General features: G+C 41.2%; 1 protein-coding gene across 3 annotated transcripts in view; it reads left to right on the top strand.

Annotated features, from left to right (window-relative positions):
* Positions 1-22,127, top strand: part of nt5c2b (5'-nucleotidase, cytosolic IIb) — a 27,960-nt gene extending 5,833 nt beyond the window's left edge. For 2 of the 3 annotated variants that reach the window (XM_046047044.1, XM_046047045.1), the window contains exons 3-18: positions 102-175; positions 9,319-9,436; positions 12,405-12,500; positions 12,669-12,760; positions 12,946-13,003; positions 13,610-13,703; positions 14,700-14,753; positions 14,991-15,074; positions 15,257-15,298; positions 15,428-15,535; positions 15,761-15,827; positions 15,931-16,101; positions 16,395-16,446; positions 16,757-16,817; positions 17,182-17,358; positions 18,481-22,127. In XM_046047044.1, the coding sequence (XP_045903000.1) occupies positions 102-175; positions 9,319-9,436; positions 12,405-12,500; positions 12,669-12,760; positions 12,946-13,003; positions 13,610-13,703; positions 14,700-14,753; positions 14,991-15,074; positions 15,257-15,298; positions 15,428-15,535; positions 15,761-15,827; positions 15,931-16,101; positions 16,395-16,446; positions 16,757-16,817; positions 17,182-17,358; positions 18,481-18,765 (1,633 nt within the window). In that variant the 3' untranslated portion in view covers positions 18,766-22,127. Of the gene's footprint in view, positions 1-101; positions 176-9,318; positions 9,437-12,404; positions 12,501-12,668; positions 12,761-12,945; positions 13,004-13,446; positions 13,704-14,699; positions 14,754-14,990; positions 15,075-15,256; positions 15,299-15,427; positions 15,536-15,760; positions 15,828-15,930; positions 16,102-16,394; positions 16,447-16,756; positions 16,818-17,181; positions 17,359-18,480 lie in introns of those variants that run through there. The other variant, XM_046047046.1, reaches the window with a different exon arrangement.

The raw sequence follows: 22,127 nt of genomic DNA, 5'->3' as shown, positions 1-22,127 counted from the left end.
ATATTCTGCAGAGCACAGTGCAGCCTGCCAGAATAAATGCTAATCTTATTATTGAATATTGCATTGCAACTGAAACATTTTCTCAACTTTTTTTTCTCTAGAGTGTTTGTCAACAGAAGCTTGGCAATGGAGAAGATAAAGTGCTTTGGCTTTGATATGGATTACACTTTAGCAGGTAAGTTGAATACAAACTCACCTCACTAATCACCAGTATCAAAGCAGTTGCTTTATGATTTAGTTGATCTTTTTTGAAAATTTTGACTGGGAAAAAGTACAAATCATTTGCTGGTTACTGCCTCTTAACAATGAGGATTTAATTTTTTTTTCTTCTTTTGTCACTTCCTTGTTGTTAATTGAATTTTAAAGTGAAAATAGACAAATACATTAATTGGTAGTTAACACAATCATTTGTTCCAGCCGCGCACACGGTACTACTACTACTTTTAAATGTTCAGTATGCGGCCCCACTTGGCTAGAGGGTTGTATAGAAATCCTCAGTTTACATACGTTGTCCTTCCTGTTGTCATATTAATAATGAAGACTAGTACAAATAAGCAAGTGTCACTTGTTAGTCCAGCCCAACAAAAACGTTCAGAGACAGTAAATGCATCCACTGAAGTCAATCAAAAAATATGCATTGATCAAAAAGAGAAGAAAATAACATTTTATTAATACCTGGGTAGATTTGTATTTTGACAGAGTATGTATTTTCTGATTACCTTTTGAATCTGAAAAAAAATCCATAGTTGTTGAAAAAGGTATATAGTGTCCTGACTTTTCAACTCTGGCTACCCTACCATCCCCCCAGGCCTGCAGCTTGTTGTCTACAAAATATTATTTAGGTCAATGCCGGTGACACATCAAGCACAATATAACACTTTGATAACAAAATGCTAAGCATAGCTCTCTGGTACACAAAGTGGATTGCATGGAGATGCTCTTTTTCCTACTGACCAGTAACTGGGCCAAATATATCCAGATTTTTCATGCTACTTTGTTCTGTGACTCAGATCCAGTTTTTGGTCTCTCCATTTCTAAAAATAAATCCTCCCTGACTTTGAAAAGCAGGTCGCGTTTGTTTGTTGAGTTCACCACTGATGGCTCCCTTGAGAACGGGGATCACTCGTAGTCCCTGTCTGGCTCTGTACCTCTATCCCTGTTCAAAATGCAGGAGATTTCACAGACGCTCAGCTGTTGACATGACTCTGTTTATGGGCGCTCATAACCAAGTGTTAATGTTTGCTTGAAGCTAGCTATCATGTATCTTTGGATGGTGTTCAGGTTTTGACCACAGAAATACTTTATCATCTCCAGGGAGCTGGTTGTGTCACAGAGTGGCTGCTGCTTCGCCACAGCCCCCTGCACTGACTTCAGGATTTGTTTTTAGGGGGAGTTCAGACGTGCAAAGTGTGCTTTTAAAAAAATCCTTAGCACTCAATTTCTGTATGAAACTGTAACTATTAAATGTTCACAGTATGGCAATGTGCCGAAAACCAATTTGATGATTGTGTATATCCTGAAAAGTTGTTTGAGGCATGAGAAAAATGTTGGCAGTGCTCATACCTCGTATGTAATAGTTAAACTAACGGATGTTTAAACCTCCAAAGCCACCATATTAACTGGTAGCAATGTGTTTTATTCCAACCAGCAATGATTGGTTTGCCAGAGCTGAAGAAGGGAAGCAACTGTAACGACCATAGCAACTCAGTATGGCAGAGCCGATATGTCACAAGCTTGTGTCCACAGAGTTGCATAACTACTGTTGCTGTCAGAAGGGGGAGACAAAAGTTCTGCACAGTAGATTTAAGTAAAAGTTTCTCAGTTCTTTGATGTTTACTTTTAAAGTAGTCATGATAGAAACATGCTGATGCACATGTCCTGATGCAGGTAAATATTCTACGTGCTAGTGCCTTATCTGTTGTTTTTCTACAGCACGGTTGGGTAATATGATTATATATACACTGATCAGCCACAACATTATGACCCCCCCTTGCCTAATATTGTGTAGATCCTCTTTTTGCTGCCAAAACAGCCCTGAACTGGCATGGATTCCACTAGACCTCTGAAGGTGTGCTGTGGTATCTGGCACCAAGACATAATTCCCCAGATCTCAATCCAATCGGGTATCTGTGGGATGTGCTGAACAAACAAGTCCAATTCATGGAGGCCCCACCTTGCAACTTACAGGACTTAAAGGATCTGCTAACGTCTTGGTGCCAGATACCACAGTACACCTTCAGAGGTCTAATGGAGTCCATGCCTCGACAGGTCAGGACTGTTTTGCTGGCAAATGGGGGACCTACACAAGGTAAAGCATGAGATCATAATGTTGTGGCTGACCAGTGTATATACAAGACAATACATAAACCGTTTAGTAAGAGTTTAAAAGTAAAAAATTACACTTGTGCAAAATATCAGTAAAATCCTTTAAAGCCGCTGAAAACGTAAATATCCTTAATAATTCATGACTAAATAAGCAAAAATAAAGTGAAAGTTCAAGGGGAAAAATGCATCAGTATTACTTAATCTGGATTTTGATTCAAATACTGTATTTGTAAACTGTGGTTGGTGCACAGAGGTACATGACGGCACATTTTATTCAGTTGAGCTCCACCTTGTTCAAATCAGTAAGACACAAACAGCATAGTCCGAATTCTCTCAATTCAAGTTATCTGTTAAAACTTTGACAGAATTTTGTGTAATTGTGGGACTCCAAGGCTCATATTAAGAAGCTGATTGAGAAAATATGTTTTCAGTTTTATACAGTATATCTCTGTGTCTTACATCATTTTGGGCAATGTGATGATGTATCATCACACTAATTTGTTGGATTTACATTAACAACAACATTCCTGTGTATTTATTGTTTCTCAATAGATTTATCAGATAATTCACTATAACCACACATACCGATGTCGCTTATTACAATAGAGGATTTTCTCTATACTACCCACACATGGCCATGATTGCATTATATAGCAACACAAAAGAAAAAGAAATCTAACCAGTGATGTTATTAAACATTGACATTTTGAGCAATAAGTTTATTCGACACCTTATCAAGTTTAAGAGGTGTGTATGAAGGTAAACAGAACATGGCGCAGGATGCTGATAGTGTACTCCTGTTGTTTCATGGTGCTATGATGCATCTTAAGTCATCACCCACCATATAAAGATCAAAGATTGGGCTTCTCCAAAGTCCCTAGTGCTGAAACCTGTACAACAACAAGTGCATGCATACATGTCACATGGTAAAATTTTGAAAGGCTCTGTGTTATGGGGTTGTGTGGTGTGGGGACAGAGAGGATCCAAATGCAATGTTTGTAGGGAAGGAGGTTTATTTAGGGAGAAAGGGGTAGAGGGACTAGAGTGGAGGAAGAGGTAGATGTCGGGGAAGCACAGGCACGGGGAACCAAGGAGACAGGGGGCCAGGGAGCCGGGGAACACTGGGGCTGAGGAAGCGAGGAGAGGTGGGAGAACAGGGAGGACGCCGTGAGGGAAGTCTGAGGAGGAGTGGGCCGGTGGATGAGCCCAGCCGACTGAATGGAGGACGAGGGTGAGTGAACCTGGGAGGGAAACAGACAGAGAGACAGGGTTAGGGATGACGGCGACAAGGCACAGGGAAAATGTGAAAAAACAAGAAACATGAAAGCCTGAACACGGAGGTGGCACCGGGTACGGAGCAACAACGATCAAGCGAGGATGGTGTGGAGAACCGGGGTTGAAATACAGGAAGCCATGAGGTGATTACTGGCAGGTGTGGCAGGCTGACGAGGTGGCTGATGAGATGCAGGTGCAGGTAGTTGGCTGGGCTCAGGAGCAGAGGGAGAGAGAGAGCACACAGGGGAGAAAACACAGGGAGGCAGGCAGAGAACAGAAAACCAAGAAAAAAAGCAGAATAACTGATAAAAAGGAGAAAAAACCAGGACACTCACCGTCAGCCACCACAACACTCTGTGAACTAAATCAACATTGAATGAGACAACATTGCCTCATCTGTTCTTTGTGCTCTAAAAGGGAGCACACGATGGCCTGCAGAAAATATTGCTCAAACACACAATTAGGCCCAGATTGTACAGAGAGATACACACAGTTTTGTCCTAGTTTTCCAACAGACTTTTGGCTGAAGTGTAGGGCCCCAGGGCTGTGCTTAAGTTTTTTTCCACAATATGCTTGATAGTCCCATAAATCTGTGACAAAGGCCTACATCTGAATATTAGTGGCTACAGATAAATTAAGACTAATATCTAAGATAGATTGCAATGTGACATGGTTCAGATAAAATCTCAACACTTTATGTGATTTGGATTTAGTGGTCTATTAGTAGAAGAGTGCAGGTTGTTTACCTTGTGTGTGAGGGGTGTACATTACAGGCCTGAAGTCATCAGAGGCCTGTTCCAGAATGCAGGTTTAAGATGTCCAGCTTGTTTAACTTGCAGGAGATTTTTGCGTACACCTTATCATTGTGGGTTGTCGTTTCCAATTCCGATGGATTTCGTCCACAGTATTAATGCTCAATAAGGCCTGGATTTTGTCGTCAGTACATCTGACATAAGCTTTCTTCTGTAACTCCGTGTTGGCATGTCAAATCACAATGAACAAAAAACAAACTGTACATGCAATCAGTTTGTCGTTTCAGAATTTTTAAAATGGTGCCTGAAATAAAATGCTCCCGAGTACTCGACCAATCAGAAATGTTCTGTGCTGCAAGCCCCCAAAGTTGTTGTTATTTTAAAAAGTATACCCCCTAAACATTTTTGGGGGGAAACTTAATTTAGACCCTGGCCCCTTGGTTGGAAATGCACTCCAAAGGTTCCTAGTCCTTGGGGAAAGTTCCTGTGGTGCAAACACTGCTAAACTCTGACTCTATCCCTGAACTCTGAGTTGACTAACCCTGAGATGGGAAACTGAAGAGTTTTCGGTACTAGTTCCAGAACAGATGATCTGAGTTAGTTCAATCATCTCGAGTATGTTCACTCTGAGTTAAGCCAGGTTAAGCACGAGCATGAGGAATGGGTAAATAAAGCGCAGAACCTCCATTAGCCTCCATGTAAATCCAGTGGTGCTAGAAATATGAATGTATGCCATGTGGACCATGACATTTAAAAAACGGAAGTGGAGAAAGTAGTCAGTAATTTCCTAATGGATGCCGTAACCTGGTGGGGACAAAATGCAGGTGGCTGCAAGTGAAGATGAAAATATGGATCAAACAGCGAAGACATAGTTTACTTATTTACCTATGATTGAAAAGTCACATTCTGACCCAGTAATAATGAATTTGCAGTTGAAAAGGTGTCTAGTTTCAAACTGACTGTACATTTTAGATGTCTATTTTACGTGTGTAAATATTTCAACATAGTCACTCAAATGCTTTCAAAACATGTTAAGACTAAATTCAGCCTATATTCAAAAAACTCACTTTTGAAATGCATTTTATCCAGTTTTATAATAAAGTTGTTTCAGCTGCACCACAGTCATCCTCACTCAGAAATATTCACATAATATGCCTTCTTGGAGTCTCTGGGTTGCATCCTGGAAAGGATTCCAGATATGGACTCTAGTTCTACTTGGAGACTTCAAAGCGTACATAGGCAACAATGGAGAAACCTGGTGGGGGGTGATTGGGAAGAACGGCCTGCTTAATCTAAATGGGAGTGGTGTTTTGTTATTGGACTTCTGTGCTAGTCATGGATTGACCATAACAAACACCATATTCAAGCATAGGGTGAGTCATTAGTGTACTTTAGTACCAGAGTATCTTAGGTCTTGGAGTGGAACCTTCAGCACGCACTGGGGCGGTTTGCAGCTGAGTGTGAAGTGGCTGGGATAAGAGTCAGCATCTTCAAGTCCCGGTGGATTGAGTTTCTGCCCCAAGGGAAAGGAGTTTAAGTATCACTGAATTTACGGTAAAATGGAGCATGAGATTGACAGGAGGATTGGTGTGGCCTCAGTAGTAATGCACGTGTTGTACCGGACTGTTGTTCTGAAGAGGGAGCTGAGCCAGAAGGCAAAGCTTTTTGATTTACCAATTGATCAACATTCCAACCATGACCTATGGTCATAAGCTGTGAGTGATGGCCGAAAGAACGAGATTGCCGATACAAGCAAGTGAAAATACCTTTTTCTGTAGGGTGACTGGGCTCAGCCTTTTAGTTAGCAGGAGTTCGGAGTAGGGCCGCTGTTCCTTCTCGTCAAAAGGTTTTCCCAGGCATGTCCAACTAGGAGGAGGCTGGGCTGGATCCAGAATTGGCTGGATCAGGGATTATATTTGTCATCTGGCCTGGGAACGCCTCGGGGTCCCCTAGGAAGAGCTGGAAAATGTTGCTGGGGAAAGGGACATCTGGAATACTTTGCTTAGCCTTCTGCCGCCTGACCCAATCTCGGACAATCTGAATAAAATGGATGGAAAAGGAAATAAAATGGTGTGTCAGATAGCTCCTTCAGGCCTAGCAGGTGGGGAGGAGTCAGAGAGAAAGTCGGAGTTTGTTGAAGGAAACTCTGGCGAGCTACCCCACACATCAGCAATAAGAGCAGCTCAAGTATAATTAACTGTCAACAATCTCATCAGAAATACAAAGTAACAGAACCCTGAACCTAAGGGCTGCTCCTCGCCTCAGCTCTAAGGAGGTGTGTGTGTGTGTGTGTGTGTACGTACATACACATGCATAGTGACAGTGTTAGAAATGTGAGAAGGGGTTTACAGCATGGAACTACTGCTCATCCCTTCGAACATGCGAAATAGTGGGGACGTCTAGAATTACTTTTGAAAAGGATACAATGTAGGTCATGGGTTTCATGTGTCCGTGTGGAGTTGTTCAAGGTTTTCGGAAGTAAATGGTTTTAGTGTCATTAAAACGTCAAAACAACAACCAAAAACAGCTAAAGACAAAGATTGTGGTCAGTGTTGGATTCTGCAGTGTTTTTCCAAGCCTGTCAAAGTTTTCGTTGTCACGTTTGATTTCCTGTATTTGTGTTTATCACTTATCTGAACCAGTCCTTTGTAAGTAATGTCGATAAAATCTGATCAAACCATACCCACAGACTCCTGATAAAGCGTATTTGCAAGTTTTTAAACTCCTTAATAAATAATGTAATAGAAGAGTATTAAATGTTTGAAACCGAGATAGCAGGGGTTCTAAAGTCATGTTAAGAATACATTTTTATTTAGTTTTTGATTAAGTTCTTAAGCAACACTGTAACAAAGTTTTTTTCCCAAACTTTATTTTGTGGGTTGCACATTTAGTCATATTTATCAATATTTATTATTATATTATTTTTTTTTATAGGTATTTAAAAAAAAATGTTGTGTAATAATTGTGTAGCAAAAAACCCTCCTGATCCTAAATGATTAGCCTTACTCACTTTTATATTGAGACGGGATTTTATTTATCCTAGAGTAAGTTGTGAGAGTGTAATACACCAGTGTCCCAAGGTCAACATGTGAAAAGAGCTGCCCAGTGAGCTAAAGAAAGAGAGTGATGATACTTAAGGTGACAGAGGGTGAAAAATGAGCGAGGAGGCGGAGGAAAGGCAGTTTAGTTGGTGTACGCTACTGCTCTGGGCAGAGGGCCCAAACCCTCAGTTTGCTGGGAGACACAGCGGGGGGCGGGGGTGGGGGTGAACTGCAAGAGGTTACGTGATTATAATGCAGAAACAGGCTTACAGAGTAGGAGTGTCAACGAACGGACCAAGCTTTACTGAAGATTTTCCTGTAACTCAGTGCATACTCATTATGCTCCTGTAACCCAGCGTTAGACACAAGTGCACACATTTTGCAGAGTAGGACACAGATGTTTTCCTGTGTATCCTGCAGTGCTGTTCCCCCACATTTGTCCTCTTTCTAAGCATCATCAGCCAATATTTCTTCCCCTCCAGTGGCCCTCCACCTCCCCACTGGGAGTGTAGAAAGCATGCAACAACACAAGCGCATTCTCCGTTTTGTATTTATAACATCTGACTTACTCTTTTCCCAGTGTCAGATAGCATTTTAATCCTATGCCAGCCTTTTCTTAGCCTAGCATCAATCAGTGTTTTTATTTTCAGAGCCCACCCCCGGCCTCGGTTTTGGTTTGGCCCCGGGGTAAATATCTGGCTCTGGCGGTGACAGGGTGGGAGCGCGTCGTTCTGGCAGGGCTCATTAGAGTTGCTGCTGAAAGTTGAGTGACTTTTCATTTTCACGCCTGATCCTGTTTCCTTGTGGATTTACGTGCAGAACATCAAGGCCCTTATTAATACCGTGGGGTGGGGGGTACTACTGTAGAGTGAGAACATCCTGTTATCAAAATACTGAGACAACATCACAGGCCCTCAGTGGATGAGGTAGCCTTAAAAAAGTCACATGTATATATTGCGTAACATGAGTGAGCTCCCCAGACAGTGACGTCCCAAAGGTCTTATTTAATATTTCCTCGCTCTTCGATCCTCCCTTGAACTGAAAGTCCTTCTGCTCTGAGGAGCAAGGAGGGATCTCTGAGGAGCCATGAGCGACCCTGTACTGGATATCAATCATTGATTGGACGCTGCAGCTGATCTGATACATCACAACATCACTGGAGTTTCATACCGGAGTTTCTCCCAGTAGAAATGATTCCTGTGCCTCTGAGCAGGACAGTACACAGTATAAATACAGAACGTAGGTTGTTATTTATGTGCAGGTGTTGAAGGTGTTTGTTAAACATGTACAGAGAGAAAACACTGCTCCTCCGGCAGTTATAACTGTGAGCCTTTATTAGTATTGGAGTGCACAAACTCCATAAAAAGTCTGCTGTTACCTACTGACCACTGATCCAGCTGTGATCAGCTGCCACTGTCATCAGAAACGGACTTATTTTATGTGACGTTTATTACAAAGGGACGTCTCATTTCTCTCCAAGAATGTTTCCTTAGTTCTTCTTTCCTCACGTGGTTTCCTTGCTTACATGTTCTACGAGCTCTCCTGGCAACCTTTTTCAAGTTTTAACTGTCTGGACCAAATCTGGACATATGTTGCCATTATTTGATTTGTTTTATTATTTCTGTATTGTTTTATCTCTCTCTCTCTCTCTCTTGCTCTCTCTTGATTTGTTGAACCATCCACTCATGCTGTGTAGAAGCTAGATAATGAACAAACACTAACATACCAAGCTTATCAAGGTGAAACAGTGACTAAAGCAACTGAAGACATAGCATTGCACAATCGTCAACGTTGCACAAAATGTCGACACCAAAATCTGTGGCTTCAACAGGAGATTGGACACCAAACTGCACAAACGGTGTATTGTGCTCTTTTGTTGGGGGGAAATGTGGTAACCTGTCTGTACGTGTGTGTTTAATTTCTAGTGTACAAGTCACCGGAGTACGAGTCACTAGGTTTTGAACTCACAGTGGAGCGGCTGGTTTCCATCGGCTACCCCCAGGAGCTGCTCAGCTTCGTCTATGACCCGTCCTTTCCCACCAGGTCAGACCAGTCGCACCCCACCACGCAGATATCATGATGATGACGATGGCCATCAGGTCAATGGCAAACTGCTGCTTCTATTACCTCTTATTATAATTGTAGCCCCTCTAACCTAAACTCAGTGGAAATACAGTATCTCACAAAAGTGAGTACACCCCTCACATTTATGTAAATATTTGATTATATCTTTTCATGTGACAAAACTGAAGAAATGACACTTTGCTACAATGTAAAGTAGTGAGTGTTCAACTTGTATAACAGTTAGGGCTGAACGAAATCGTTTTCAAATCAAAATTGCTATTTGAATGAACGCGATTAGCTAATTGTGAAGACTGCGATTAAAATGTAGGTTAATTATACAGCGCATCTGACCCGTTTTAAACAGTCGTGCAGTTACAGATTCACTCCGTTGTCATCCTTGTGTGACAGAATTTCTAACCAATCACAAGCACCATAAGCCTCCTGTTAGAGTCCTACTCACCAATCAGAATGGGCACACAGTGTGTACATTTTACAACAACAAACGAAACCAGAGGAAAACGTGGGATATTGGCGTCAGACGAACAGACACAGGGAGCGGCTGTGCCATGACTTTGTCCTTTGTCAACTCACACTGAAGTGTTTCAGCAGCGGAGTGTTTAGCCTGCCCTACGTTGTTGACGTGCTGTTAATTTGTCATTTTGTGTGCTTCAACTATGGATAACAGCTCTCTGTGAACTGGTTTTGTGCTGGTCTCCGCAGGCTACATATCGCACATGGAATATTTCAGAATAAGAGCGTTTTTTCTGCCTGAATTTGCTGACTTGTTCAGATTTTGTTAATTTGTTCAGCTGTCCTTGATGGTTGTGCTTCTATCATGATTAGTAGGCTACGTTGTTAAATAGTTTGTTTTTTGTCTATTTTAATGTTACTGTTAATTGTTGATATACAATCGGGAGTCAGCACAGGGTGTCTTTTATTTTGAAAATCGACCAGATTCTCTATGCCGTTCTGTCTGACTTCCTGTCCGGTTCATCTGCTCTGTTCTGCTTGACGCAGCTTCCATCAAAAATAGATTGGCAGGGAATTTTGAAATATATCTGAACTTTTTCTTCTTCCAAAATAATTGCAAATCGAATCGTAATTGCAATATCTGGCAGAAAAATTGCAATTGTTTTCCCCCTAATAACTGTGTAAATTTGCTGTCCTCTCAAAAAAACACATCACACATCCATTAATGTCTAAACCGCCGGTTAGACATTAAGTGAAAATGTCCTAATTGGGTCCAAAGTGTCAAAAGTTTGTGGCCACCATTATTTTCCATCACTGTCTTAACCCTCATGGGCATGGAGTTCACCAGAGCTTCACAGGTTGCCACTGGAGTCCTCTTCCACTCGTCCATGACGACATCACGGAGCTGGTGGATGTTAGAGACCTTGCGCTCCTCCCCCTTTCGTTTGAGGATGCCTCACAGATGCTCAGTAGGGTTTATGTCTGGAGACGTGCTTGGCCAGTCCATCACCTTTACCCTCAGCTTCTTTTGCAAGGCAGTGGTCGTCTTGGAGGTATATTTAGGTTCGTTATCATGTTGGAATACTGCCCTGCGGCCCAGTCTCCGAAGGGAGGGGATCATGCTCTGCATCAGTATGTCACAGTACATGTTGGCATTCACGGAACTGTAGCTCCCCAGTGCCGGCAGCAATCATGCAGCCCCAGACCATGACACTCCTAACATCATCCTTGACTGTAGGCGAGGCACACTTGTCTTTGTACTCCTCACCTGGTTGCCGCCACACACGCTTGACACCATCTGAACCAAACTATTCCCGGATTCTGCTCTGGACCTGCTCTGATTGGACTCTCTCACTCTGGACCCCCAGCTCTGTACAGCAGGGTTCCGGGTTCGGCACGCATCTATTTTCACTCTGCCTCGCTCTTCCGCTGCTCAATATCCGATCAATTTAACCTGCAATAAATATTTCTCCCTTTCTTAGTCATGCACTTGGATCATGGGTCACCATAACAAACTTTAAAACAAAGATTTGGTAATAATCACTCAGTTAGCCTAGCTATGAGAATAAATAAACGGAGCACTCTCTCTCTTTCTCTCTCTGTAACACATGCAAGGCAAGGCAAGTTTATTTGTAGCACATTTCAACAACAAGGTAATTCAAAGTGCTTTACATAAAAGCAACAGAGAAATATAAAAAAGTTTAAAAGCAACATAGGGAAATTGAAGAAAATACACATTAAAATATAATAAAAGTTACAGTGCAGTGTACAATCAGGGTTAAAAGAGTCAAATGGAAAATAAAAACAGGCTGAGGGGTTGAGCAAATAATTGAGTTACAATTATTTTGAAAAGAGAATAAACAAAGAACTCAACTTAATCTACTCTCTCTAGCTAGTCTGTACTCGGGTCCATAGCAATCTTTGGGTCCACTGAAATTCCAAAAACCCTCGGACACTACAGAGAAACCAGGACATGTTTGTCCGCAGGCCACTTTGATCCCGTTATACTCTGGTCCCATTTGTGTTTACAGGTGGACAGAGGTTCCTGTAAATCACTTAGGCGTGAGACCACTTCCTTCACTCTGTTAAATCTCACTCTCATTATCTTTTCACTCAATTACCTACTCATTTCTCACCGTGTAAATATTTAATTAAAAGCAATGGTAAAAAGCTAAAAACAAAGAAAAAGAAAACAGGACAGTAAACAGTTACAGTGCAGTGAAGTCTACTAGTTAAAGGCAGTGGTAAATAGAAAAATCTTAAATATGCACACAGACTTGCGCACCCATGCCGCCGTTATCTCTCCCCCAAGCTTCGATTATTCGCTCTTAATTACTATCGAAGCATTGAAGCTCAAAAAATGACATCGGGCCAGCTGTAGAAATATAGCAGATGCCAGATGTTGTGATCAAGAGATAAATTGGTAAAGTATCTGTATTGTAGACTTGTATCATCATTTATTTCCTCCTACTTTCAGGGGCCTCGTGTTTGATACCATGTATGGAAACCTGTTAAAGGTTGACGCCTATGGTAATATCCTGGTCTGTGTCCATGGATTCAATTTCCTCCGAGGGTGAGTGTTTCCAGCGTTCACCCCCTTTCGGTGCATGGATCTTTGAAAATGCTTGGAAATTATACTGTATGTCAAATAAATTTTTTTTTTTCTGACATTTTCTATATATGTGTGAGCACAAGAAAGAAGAAATATGAAGATGTAATCTTGTGTTTTCTCTTTTCCCAGCCCTGAGATCCGTGAACGGTACCCAAACAAGTTTATCCAGAGAGATGATACAGAGCGTTTTTATATCCTTAACACACTCTTCAACCTGCCAGGTAAGGTCTCTGAACACTGAGGAGAATACCGTGGGACTGTTGAAGAGGGGAAATTAAATGAGCGAGCAAGATCTCTGAACGCTGAATATAACTTTATGGGAGGTTTGAGCTGAAACCTTTCCCTGCGATTGATCAAGCTGCTTCATTGCTGACGACTTCTCCCTGTTCCTCTCTTTTCTTCACAGAGACCTACCTCTTTGCTTGCCTAGTGGATTTCTTCTCCAACTGTGACAGATACACAAGGTAAGGAGCTGTTAGTTACACTACCTGCTATGCATCAAGTTCCTGGGCACCGCATTGTGACACAAAGACAGTTGCAAGCCAAACTGGGTCAAGAGCAAGCCCTACAGCATGGGAGGGTCCAGGTGTCTCGACTGCTAATCTAAGCTAATTGTTTAAAAATGGAAATCAAATGGCAGTTCAGTCAAAGAACCCTTCTTTTTTTCTTCAACAGTGATTTATTAATCTATTCTACTAATTGTAGAAAAGCATGCATTCGTATCAGAATGAGATAGGAATGAGAAATTTTCTCACTAACTATTTATATAGAATGAAATGATATAACAATAAGATACTCTTTTAAATGTTGCTGTAAGGAGATACAATGGCCTGTAAATTTGTTGAGAATGTAATCTGGAATGGTTGCATGTCCTTTGTCCTCTGAAACCTGGTTGTTGGTCTTTTAGGGGGAGAATGCTTTCCTGTTTGGCTGGGGACCCCTCCAACAAGGGAAGGCTATCCCATTTAAAAGCAAACAAAAAAACAAATGTCATGTTTTTGAAAACCTTCTGTAAAGATGTGGCCTGTCCGACGGCTGTGTATGTGTTTGTCTCTGCTCCTCTCCCCCAGCTGTGAAACTGGCTTCAAAAATGGCGACCTCTTCATGTCCTATAAAAGCATGTTCCAGGACATCCGTGATGCTGTCGACTGGGTACACTTCAAAGTAAGAGAACTTTCTATGGCGGTGATTTTAACCTTTCAGTTATTAAACTGCCCCTGTGTGCTTCACATTCATGTCTGTGTGCTACTTAGAGTAACCACAGTGTGTAATGCTCCTGTCTGGAGTTCTAGATGTTCAGTCTGCGCCAGAGTTTAATTAAAAACCTTCACATGAGCATGAACTAATTTAACTTAATGGGGAAATGCACCAGAATTAGATTAAACCAAGCCCCAACAGGTCAGGTGTGAAAGCACGCTATGATTTATCTATCGGGTCCATGCATCACCACATTATATTTGGGAGAAGTTCAGCCATTATTGAGACAACTTGTCAAGGGGAAAGCAAACTGGATGGTGGCAATAGATCAAATGCCAGGGAGTCATGAGAATCATAAATAGTCACCTTCTGGGGCTATCCAAGATACTCTACACAGCATTACAAAAAAATATAGCCATCTAAAACATCTGTGGTGGACACACAGTAAGTTGTTGTTGTCAGGCCCATAGAATCAAAGAGCAGGGGTATCAGGATGTCCTGGTGATCGGGATTCATACAGTGTACCATAGGTGAGTCGTTTGATTCTGTACAGGGACCTTTGTTGCAATGCAGGATATTTTATTCTACATGTACTGGAGATGCAAATGCATTCATGTAAATACATTTTCTGTTATATTGCAATTATTTTGGTACCTTCACCTTCAGATCTCCATTGTGTTGGCATTTTTTTGCAAGTTGTCGTGGTTTTTATTTTTTTTTTATTAGCTCACCAATAATCTTGCTTCGATATTACTGCTGCGCTATCCACTTACACATCCTGTTCAACCCACAGCTGAACACTACAAGCCCTCACGTGTTGCTGCGTGGGTTGTCACTGAACTGTTACTGAATTAAATGACTGGTATTGATGAACTTAAGAAGGTGATATTTGTGCCGACTGTGTAATTCATTTAAATCTAGACTTTCAGTGTTTAGTCTGACTCCCGTGTCTCACATGTGCAGGGTACTCTGAAGGAGAAGACCGTTGAGAACTTGGAGAAGTATGTAGTGAAAGATGTAAGTAATTTGTATTCATCAAGGATGCTTCAAGTGTACTGTGAATACACACACACACACACACACACACACACACACACACACACACACACACACACACACACACACACACACACACACACACACACACACACAGTGTCCCACATTTTTTGTTTTACCGTGTGAAGAGGCTGGTTTATAAAGATGCTTAGAGATTCAGTCTTCTCCCTTTTCTTTCTTCTTCTCTGTTCCCACCAGGGAAAGCTGCCTCTTCTTCTCAGCCGAATGAATGAAGTCGCCAAGGTTTTCTTGGCCACCAACAGTGACTACAAATACACTGATGTGAGTGAAGGCATACCGTCATGGTCGAAGCTTCAGTTCTTGGAGGAACACAGTAATAAGGGCATTTAAAAAAATTGCAGCCAATGATTTCTTTGAATTTCTTCCGATCTGCAGCACTAACCAGCTGTATTAATTCTGATGCGTTTGATTTGACTGCCAGTCTGTGTGTTCTCTTCTCACAGAAAATCATGAACTACCTGTTTGACTTCCCCCATGGCCCAAAGGTAAAATATAGCCTTTTCTTTCCCTTCTCTTTGATCTCTCTTTGAAATGTGAGCAGTATGCAGGTAAAAGTGAAACAAATGCTTTAGCCTATGTTCCTATGTCTATGCGTGTGTTTGTATCCACCACAGCCTGGTACCTCTCACCGGCCCTGGCAGTCCTACTTTGATCTGATCCTGGTGGATGCCAGGAAGCCCCTGTTCTTCGGAGAGGGTACGGTGCTCAGACAAGTCGACACGGTGAGCAGACTCAGAACACACAGCTAAAATGGCAAAACTCTCTTGGCTCAAAAACATGCATGACTCATTTTGGTTTGTTTGTGTTTGCCAGGACAATGAAAAGAGTATGGGTAAAAAGTAATTGTGTACAGCATAACCGGCCGAACAAGTGGAGAAAATGTAGCCGTTTACAGACAGTATATATGTTCTAACTTAATGACTTCTGGTATGTTTTCCTCATTTCAGAAAACCGGGCGTTTAAAAATAGGAACCTACACGGGACCTCTGCAGCATGGTATAGTCTACTCTGGAGGTAAGGCTCTGTTTTTCTTCAGTTGTTCCTTCTTTCACCTTGTGTTTAGTTGTCTGTAGTTGTGGTTGTTCAGAGATTTTAATGTCACGTCATTCTCCATTAGGTTCCTCGGACATTGTGTGTGACCTGCTGGGGGCCAAGGGGAAGGACATCGTTTACATTGGGGACCATATCTTTGGAGACATCCTCAAGTCCAAGAAGCGTCAAGGCTGGAGGACCTTCCTAGTTATACCTGAGCTGGCCCAGGAGCTCCACGTGTGGACCGACAAGAGCTGTGAGTCTGTAGACAAACGGTAGAGAACAGTCTCAACAGGGACCTGACCTAGAACAGCAGCTGCGATGTGTGACCTGCAAGTTTTAGATAAACACATGAGTAGGACATAAGCTAAATGTAATGAAGAGTAACAAAGTTCAAACACTGACTCCAGAGAGTCACATTCTCTCTAACACGGAACTATGAACATTATACTAGAGCTAACTAATGCTAGCTAACACTGCGTATGCACTATAAATCTTTTAACAATGTTGCGAGGAGACTGAGATTCACCCTCTTTTTGTGTTTTCTAGCGTTATTCGAGGAACTGCAGGGCCTGGACATTTTCCTCGCAGAACTTTACAAGTGAGTTATCACCTTTTTAGCGTCTTTTGTCCCCTCCTTCATCATATCCCACCTCCCTCCTCTTGCACCATGGTACTGCTGCTCTTTGCTCTCTCTTTGCTCTTTGCATGCATGTGAGCGTGTGTTTGAGAGAGAACTACGAGGTCAATAGGGTAAAGTCTGAAGGGTCGGCTGTCGCAGGCCACGCTGATAACCGTGTTCACTTGTGTTATTTATAGCCTAGTACAGCCTGCTGTTACATCACTTTTCAGCAGACTGTTCTCAATACCGACCCCCCTCTCTCATCGTGTTTCTCCCTGTTCTTCCTCAGACATCTGGACAGCAGCAGTAATGAGAGGCCAGACATCAGCACTCTACAGAGAAGAGTCAAGGTACGGCCATAATCACCTCCAGTACTTTGTCAAGAAGAGACCTGCCCACATGCTTTCATCACTGGCTGCCAAAGACGGCCTCGTTATAATTGCCCCTATTTACAGTTTGTTTGATGCCGTGTATGTGTTGGCTATAGTCTAATCATTAACAATAATCCACCTCCTCATTGTTCTCTCAGTGCCTGGTGGGTAATATCTGATTCAGTTGCATCAATGAACAACCAAACCAACGCTCCTGATAAAGATACTATACTTCAGGATAGTAAATCCTTTTAGAAGTGGATAAATATATCTTGTTTTTTGGGCATGATTTTGCAAGCTCACAGTGTCTTCTCTTCTCCTTACGGAAATATTTTTTTTTTAGAAAGTGACACACGACATGGACATGTGCTATGGCATGATGGGCAGCCTTTTCCGCAGTGGCTCCAGACAGACCTTGTTTGCCTCTCAAGTGATGCGCTACGCCGACTTGTACGCAGCCTCATTCATCAACCTGTTGTACTATCCTTTCAGCTACCTCTTCAGAGCTGCACACGTACTGGTGAGTGTAAACCGTAAACCATTTATTTTACTGATATGAAAGTCTTGTCTCCTCGCAACTCATTCTAAAACTTTACAAGACGTTTAGACCTGTAGACATTTCTCTCAGGTCATTGGTCTTTTAACAAATAGAAAGGTCAAGTTTGAAAATGAAAAGAATCTGAGGGTGTGGCAAATGAAGACTTTATCTGGTACCTGTTCCTTAAAATATCCTGACAAAAGCCCTGTACCGAAAACCTGCCGTTTAAACGGTAACTTTTATATTTTAAAACCATGGACCTTGTGCTACAATGTTTTTCTGTCTATTTGACTAATGGGACAACAGTAAGCTTGCTGCAGTCAGCAAGACAGGGCTGCAACGCAATCCCTGAGGGCTATTGCCCCCCTTCAAAGTATGTCCACTAAATTGTTTGTTTTATGCTGCTGATAGGCTCAGATTGTTAATAAGTGTCTGAGAACATTATGGTAAGGATCCTACACAGATAGACTCTTTTTTTTTTCTTTTTTTTTTAAAGCGTAAGCTCCGTTTTGTTGAACCAGAAAAAATCACTGTATTGCTGTCATCAAAGCCACCAGACTCTATTGATAAACACAGTAATTTTACCTTGCAGAACACCATGATTGCTGGTCTACCACTGCCTTGGTCTGTAAGTTAAGTAAAGTCGGACAATAACGCAAACTAACCGAACGACGCAGCAGTAGACTTGGGAGGTAAAATTACTATTTTTATCAATGGAGTCTTGTGGCTTTGAAGAGAGCGCTATAGCGACTGTTTCTGGTTAACAAAAAGGCTACTCTTTTAAATAATGTATGTATGGATCCTTTCCACAATGTTGTCAGACACTAATAACAATCTGAGCCTGTCGGTGGCAAAAAGAAGCGCTTTAGTGGACGTATTTTGACAGGGTGCAATTGCCTGCAAGGATTACTTGAGGCTAGAGATTACTGAACCAATTTGAAAAAATGTTGTCCTATTTAGTCACATAAACATAAACACATGAAAATAGTGTCCCGGTGGAAAAACACCAAAGTTAGCTTTTAATTAAAGAGCAGACTCTTCCAGTTAGTTGGCGCTGTGTTGCCAAACTATTTTTCCTCACAGTTTATCCTTCCTCCTCCCCAGATGCCACACGAGTCGACTGTGGAACACACCCACGTGGACATCGACACAGAGTCGCCACTGGCCACGCGCAACCGCACTCACTGCAGCGACTGCAAGGACCTGGAGTGCAAACGCAACCAGCTGACCCGCTCCTTCAGCGAGATCAAACCTCCAAACCTGTTCCCGCAGACTCCCCAGGAGATCACTCACTGCCACGATGAGGATGATGATGAGGAGGAGGAAGAGGAGGAGGAGGAGGAAGAAGAAGAAGAAGAAGAAGAGGAGGAGGAGGAGGAGGAGGAGTAAAAAGCTAGGCAAGGAGAGGAAAGCCACGTTCCTGTTCCTACCTTCTTATGTTTCCCAGTAGAGTCAGGTAGTCACCTCTCTTGAAGTGAGACAGAGGGGAAAAACATCTTGTGTGTGTGTGTGTGTGTGTGTGTATCAATTCTGTATGCACACACACGCTCTCTCTCTCACTCTCTCACACACACACACACACAAGATTTCTGAGGAAAGTAAAAAATGACCGGTAGTGAGACGGATCATCTGACTGATTGCATGCTTGGTCCTCTAAAACACAACTTTTCCTAACTTCCTTATTTAAAAAAAACACTTTATGGTTTTAATTGATTCCTTTATTGTTTTCCAGTCAGACAGACAGAACATCACACACTTGTTATATTTTATAAGCTGATTTTAAGACCTGCTGGTGAATGAAATAGATTTAGTCACATGTAAATCCATCAGACATGGCCAGTAAACTGTAGTTTTAATCCTAACAGACTAGCGTTGCTGACACAGTATGCACATTATAATCACACGAAAAACCCTCTTCAGTTTACGATGTCGAAAAAAAAGATGCACATCCTGTATTGTAACAGATTTTTTTATGCAACATGGGAACAACATTCGGTTTTTCATCTGTTTAGTTTCATTTTGTCTGTTCTCTTGTCATTATAGGTGAGTACTTTGTTCTTACTTGTATGTGAGGGTGTGTGTTTCTGTGTGTGAGACTCACTCAGACTGCAGTGTCCTGAGTGATGGTAAGCTAAGAATCCATTGTACTAAAGAGAAGCACAGGAGCGCTGAAGCACAAGCCGGCGTTAAACCAATCAATAACCAGATGCATTTAGTTGTTTGAAGTTTGGTTGAGAGAACATGTTGTGGTACACAAGTGGCTCTGATATTTTGTTTCCAGGCAACAATGAGGACTATGACTGGTTTTTATGCAGACAGATTCTATGGCAACCCTGAACTACAGTCGTGTTTCTGCAAATAGCTCTGAGGTTGAATGGTTTAACGCCACCAGCAGCTTAACATGCAGTATTTTTTCCACTTTTATTAACGAAGATGGAACTTGACGACTGTATTTGACTATTATTTGACTAAGGAAATGTTTTTTTTTTTTTTTTTTTTTTTTTAGAACGTACATTATAAAGTTCATTTCAGTTTAATTTTTCTCCCTGGTTTGGGGGAAACATGTCGACACAGTGTGGGGTTGAGTGTGTACATTGTATTCTTCTGTTGGGCCTCTGAACACTGTCAAGTTACTATTTCATTATAGTGTCGATCTTTATCTTCACACAGCTAGAACTGTGTTGCTAGTTCAGAGCTGGATGGAGATTTCTGAGTGTAAGCACTTTGCATGTGCTTTGAACTTTACAGGTCAACAAAAGACAAGCCTTTTGAACTTAAAGCCCCTGAAAACTAGACTTCAAATCTTCTTCATAACATTTAAATATTCATGACAAAAAAACGCATCTTTTTATGAAATTATTTATAAAGACTTTTAACTTAAATCTGCTGAGTGGGTGTGGTTTGATTTATTTGACACTAAGTAGTAAGTTTCCCTCCATACTTTCAATTAGCGCAAAAAAACCCCCAATCTGGTTGGAAACGCCAGAAATTTCTAACAAAAGTCAAAATATCAAAGTAGTGCAGCCTTCTTCAAATTAATACATGAAACTTAACATACTAATGCCAAATATTTCCATCATGTTTCCACATAGTTTGAGGTTTGAAAGGCTCTTTTTACTAAGCACGCTCTTCTGCAGTGGTTTAATGCCACTTGACTGGAGAATTAGCACCTCCAGTTTTTTAACCAAGTCTGAATATTTCCAAAATGGTAGTAAATGGAAACGCATGTTAATTATGCATTTTCTTTTGCTTACTTTCTGGAAATATGTTTTTAAATATGTTCCAAATTTAGATGGCATATTGGCTAGTGACCAAAAAACCCCACCGACAGTCAGATTTTGAGTCAAATGTTGCTAAATCCTGATTGGTAAAGGGAAGTATGTGACGTCAGCTTTTCCCAACGTAGCCTTGCCCACTTTGATCTAGTGAGAGGAGCACAGAGAAACAAAAACTCATATCTCTCATATGAAATAACAAAACCTTTGTCAGGAAAAACAGTGTTTATGGGAGACCCCATCGTCCATAGTGAGAAGCTGATGGAGACAATACGTTTTCAGGGCCTTTAGCCCACTTATCACTGGCTGTCCATTTGTGCGTTTAACATGTGTGTCTAAATGCATCAGTATTAGTATGCTGAACTCCAAGAGAGCTGCCTGAATTTCAAACATGTTGACTTGACCTTGTTTTTTCTTTCCTTTTTTAACATCAAGTGTATCCTGTATGTTAACTTTCCTCACCTTTTGATATTATATTTAGTTTTGACATGTTGTATCAGTCCTGTAAGTGTTGGATCGGCCTGTTGATTTAGGCCACAAAAGGGAACGAACATGCCGTCTATTTTTTGCATAATTTTTGATTTGGCTTGATGTGGAGAATGTGTTAAACTGCTAATTCATTGGATAAAACCTTTTAGGATATAAAGAAACATATTACAACTCTTTTATTCTTTTTTTTATTTTTTTATTTTACAAATTTAATGTTTGTATTCTCAATTTTGATTTTGTTTCTTGAACATAGAATAACTGGATATGCTGCAGGGGGTAGCTGCATTGCTAATAGGAAATAGCTGACTGTCTTTCTTTGCATAATTTGAATATGCATGTGAAAATAACAAGCATATCCGATATGCCAAGGTGGTAATGGTAGCATTGGTTTTACTTCTATGTGGATTGCATCATTTTAAGAAAAGCTTTTTTTACATCCATCATTGTAGTTTACACAGGGACAAAAAAAAAACTGTAAACCTGTATAAAAGAAAACTGACAATGAAGGGAAATGTGAATAGCATGTTCAGTACCCTAACAGAGATGTTCCTTGTAATCAACACCATGGGGTTATTCTTTATTTTTCTAAGCTAGTGTTTTTACATGGTCTTGGTTTACAGAACTGTAAATAGACATTTCCTTTTCTTATAATTTTTTCCAAATATCTTTTTTTTTTTTTTTTGTTAACATTTATACAGCACCACAGAAGCCTGTCGCTCAGATTAGAAACTAACTAAAGCCTGACAAACAGGTTACAGTGCTTTAGAAGATTTGTATCCACTGTTGTGATGCCCAAAATGCATCCATATTAACGACAGTTGCCGAAACTGTCACCTTTCATTTTCTAAACTAAACTTTTTTGTTTTTATGCATATCAGTTCATGTTTTCCCAAACAGTGTTTTGTTTGTTTGTTTCCAGACATTATCCTACAGACTGTACATTGAGGTAAATTACATAAAAATGTAGAATAAAGATAGTTTTTCATA

The sequence above is a fragment of the Micropterus dolomieu genome, linkage group LG04 (assembly GCF_021292245.1).
Source record: "Micropterus dolomieu isolate WLL.071019.BEF.003 ecotype Adirondacks linkage group LG04, ASM2129224v1, whole genome shotgun sequence".
Classification (NCBI taxonomy): Eukaryota; Metazoa; Chordata; class Actinopteri; order Centrarchiformes; family Centrarchidae; genus Micropterus; species Micropterus dolomieu.
Note: the sequence above shows the minus strand (reverse complement) of the source record. Positions and strands in the feature narration are given on the sequence as shown.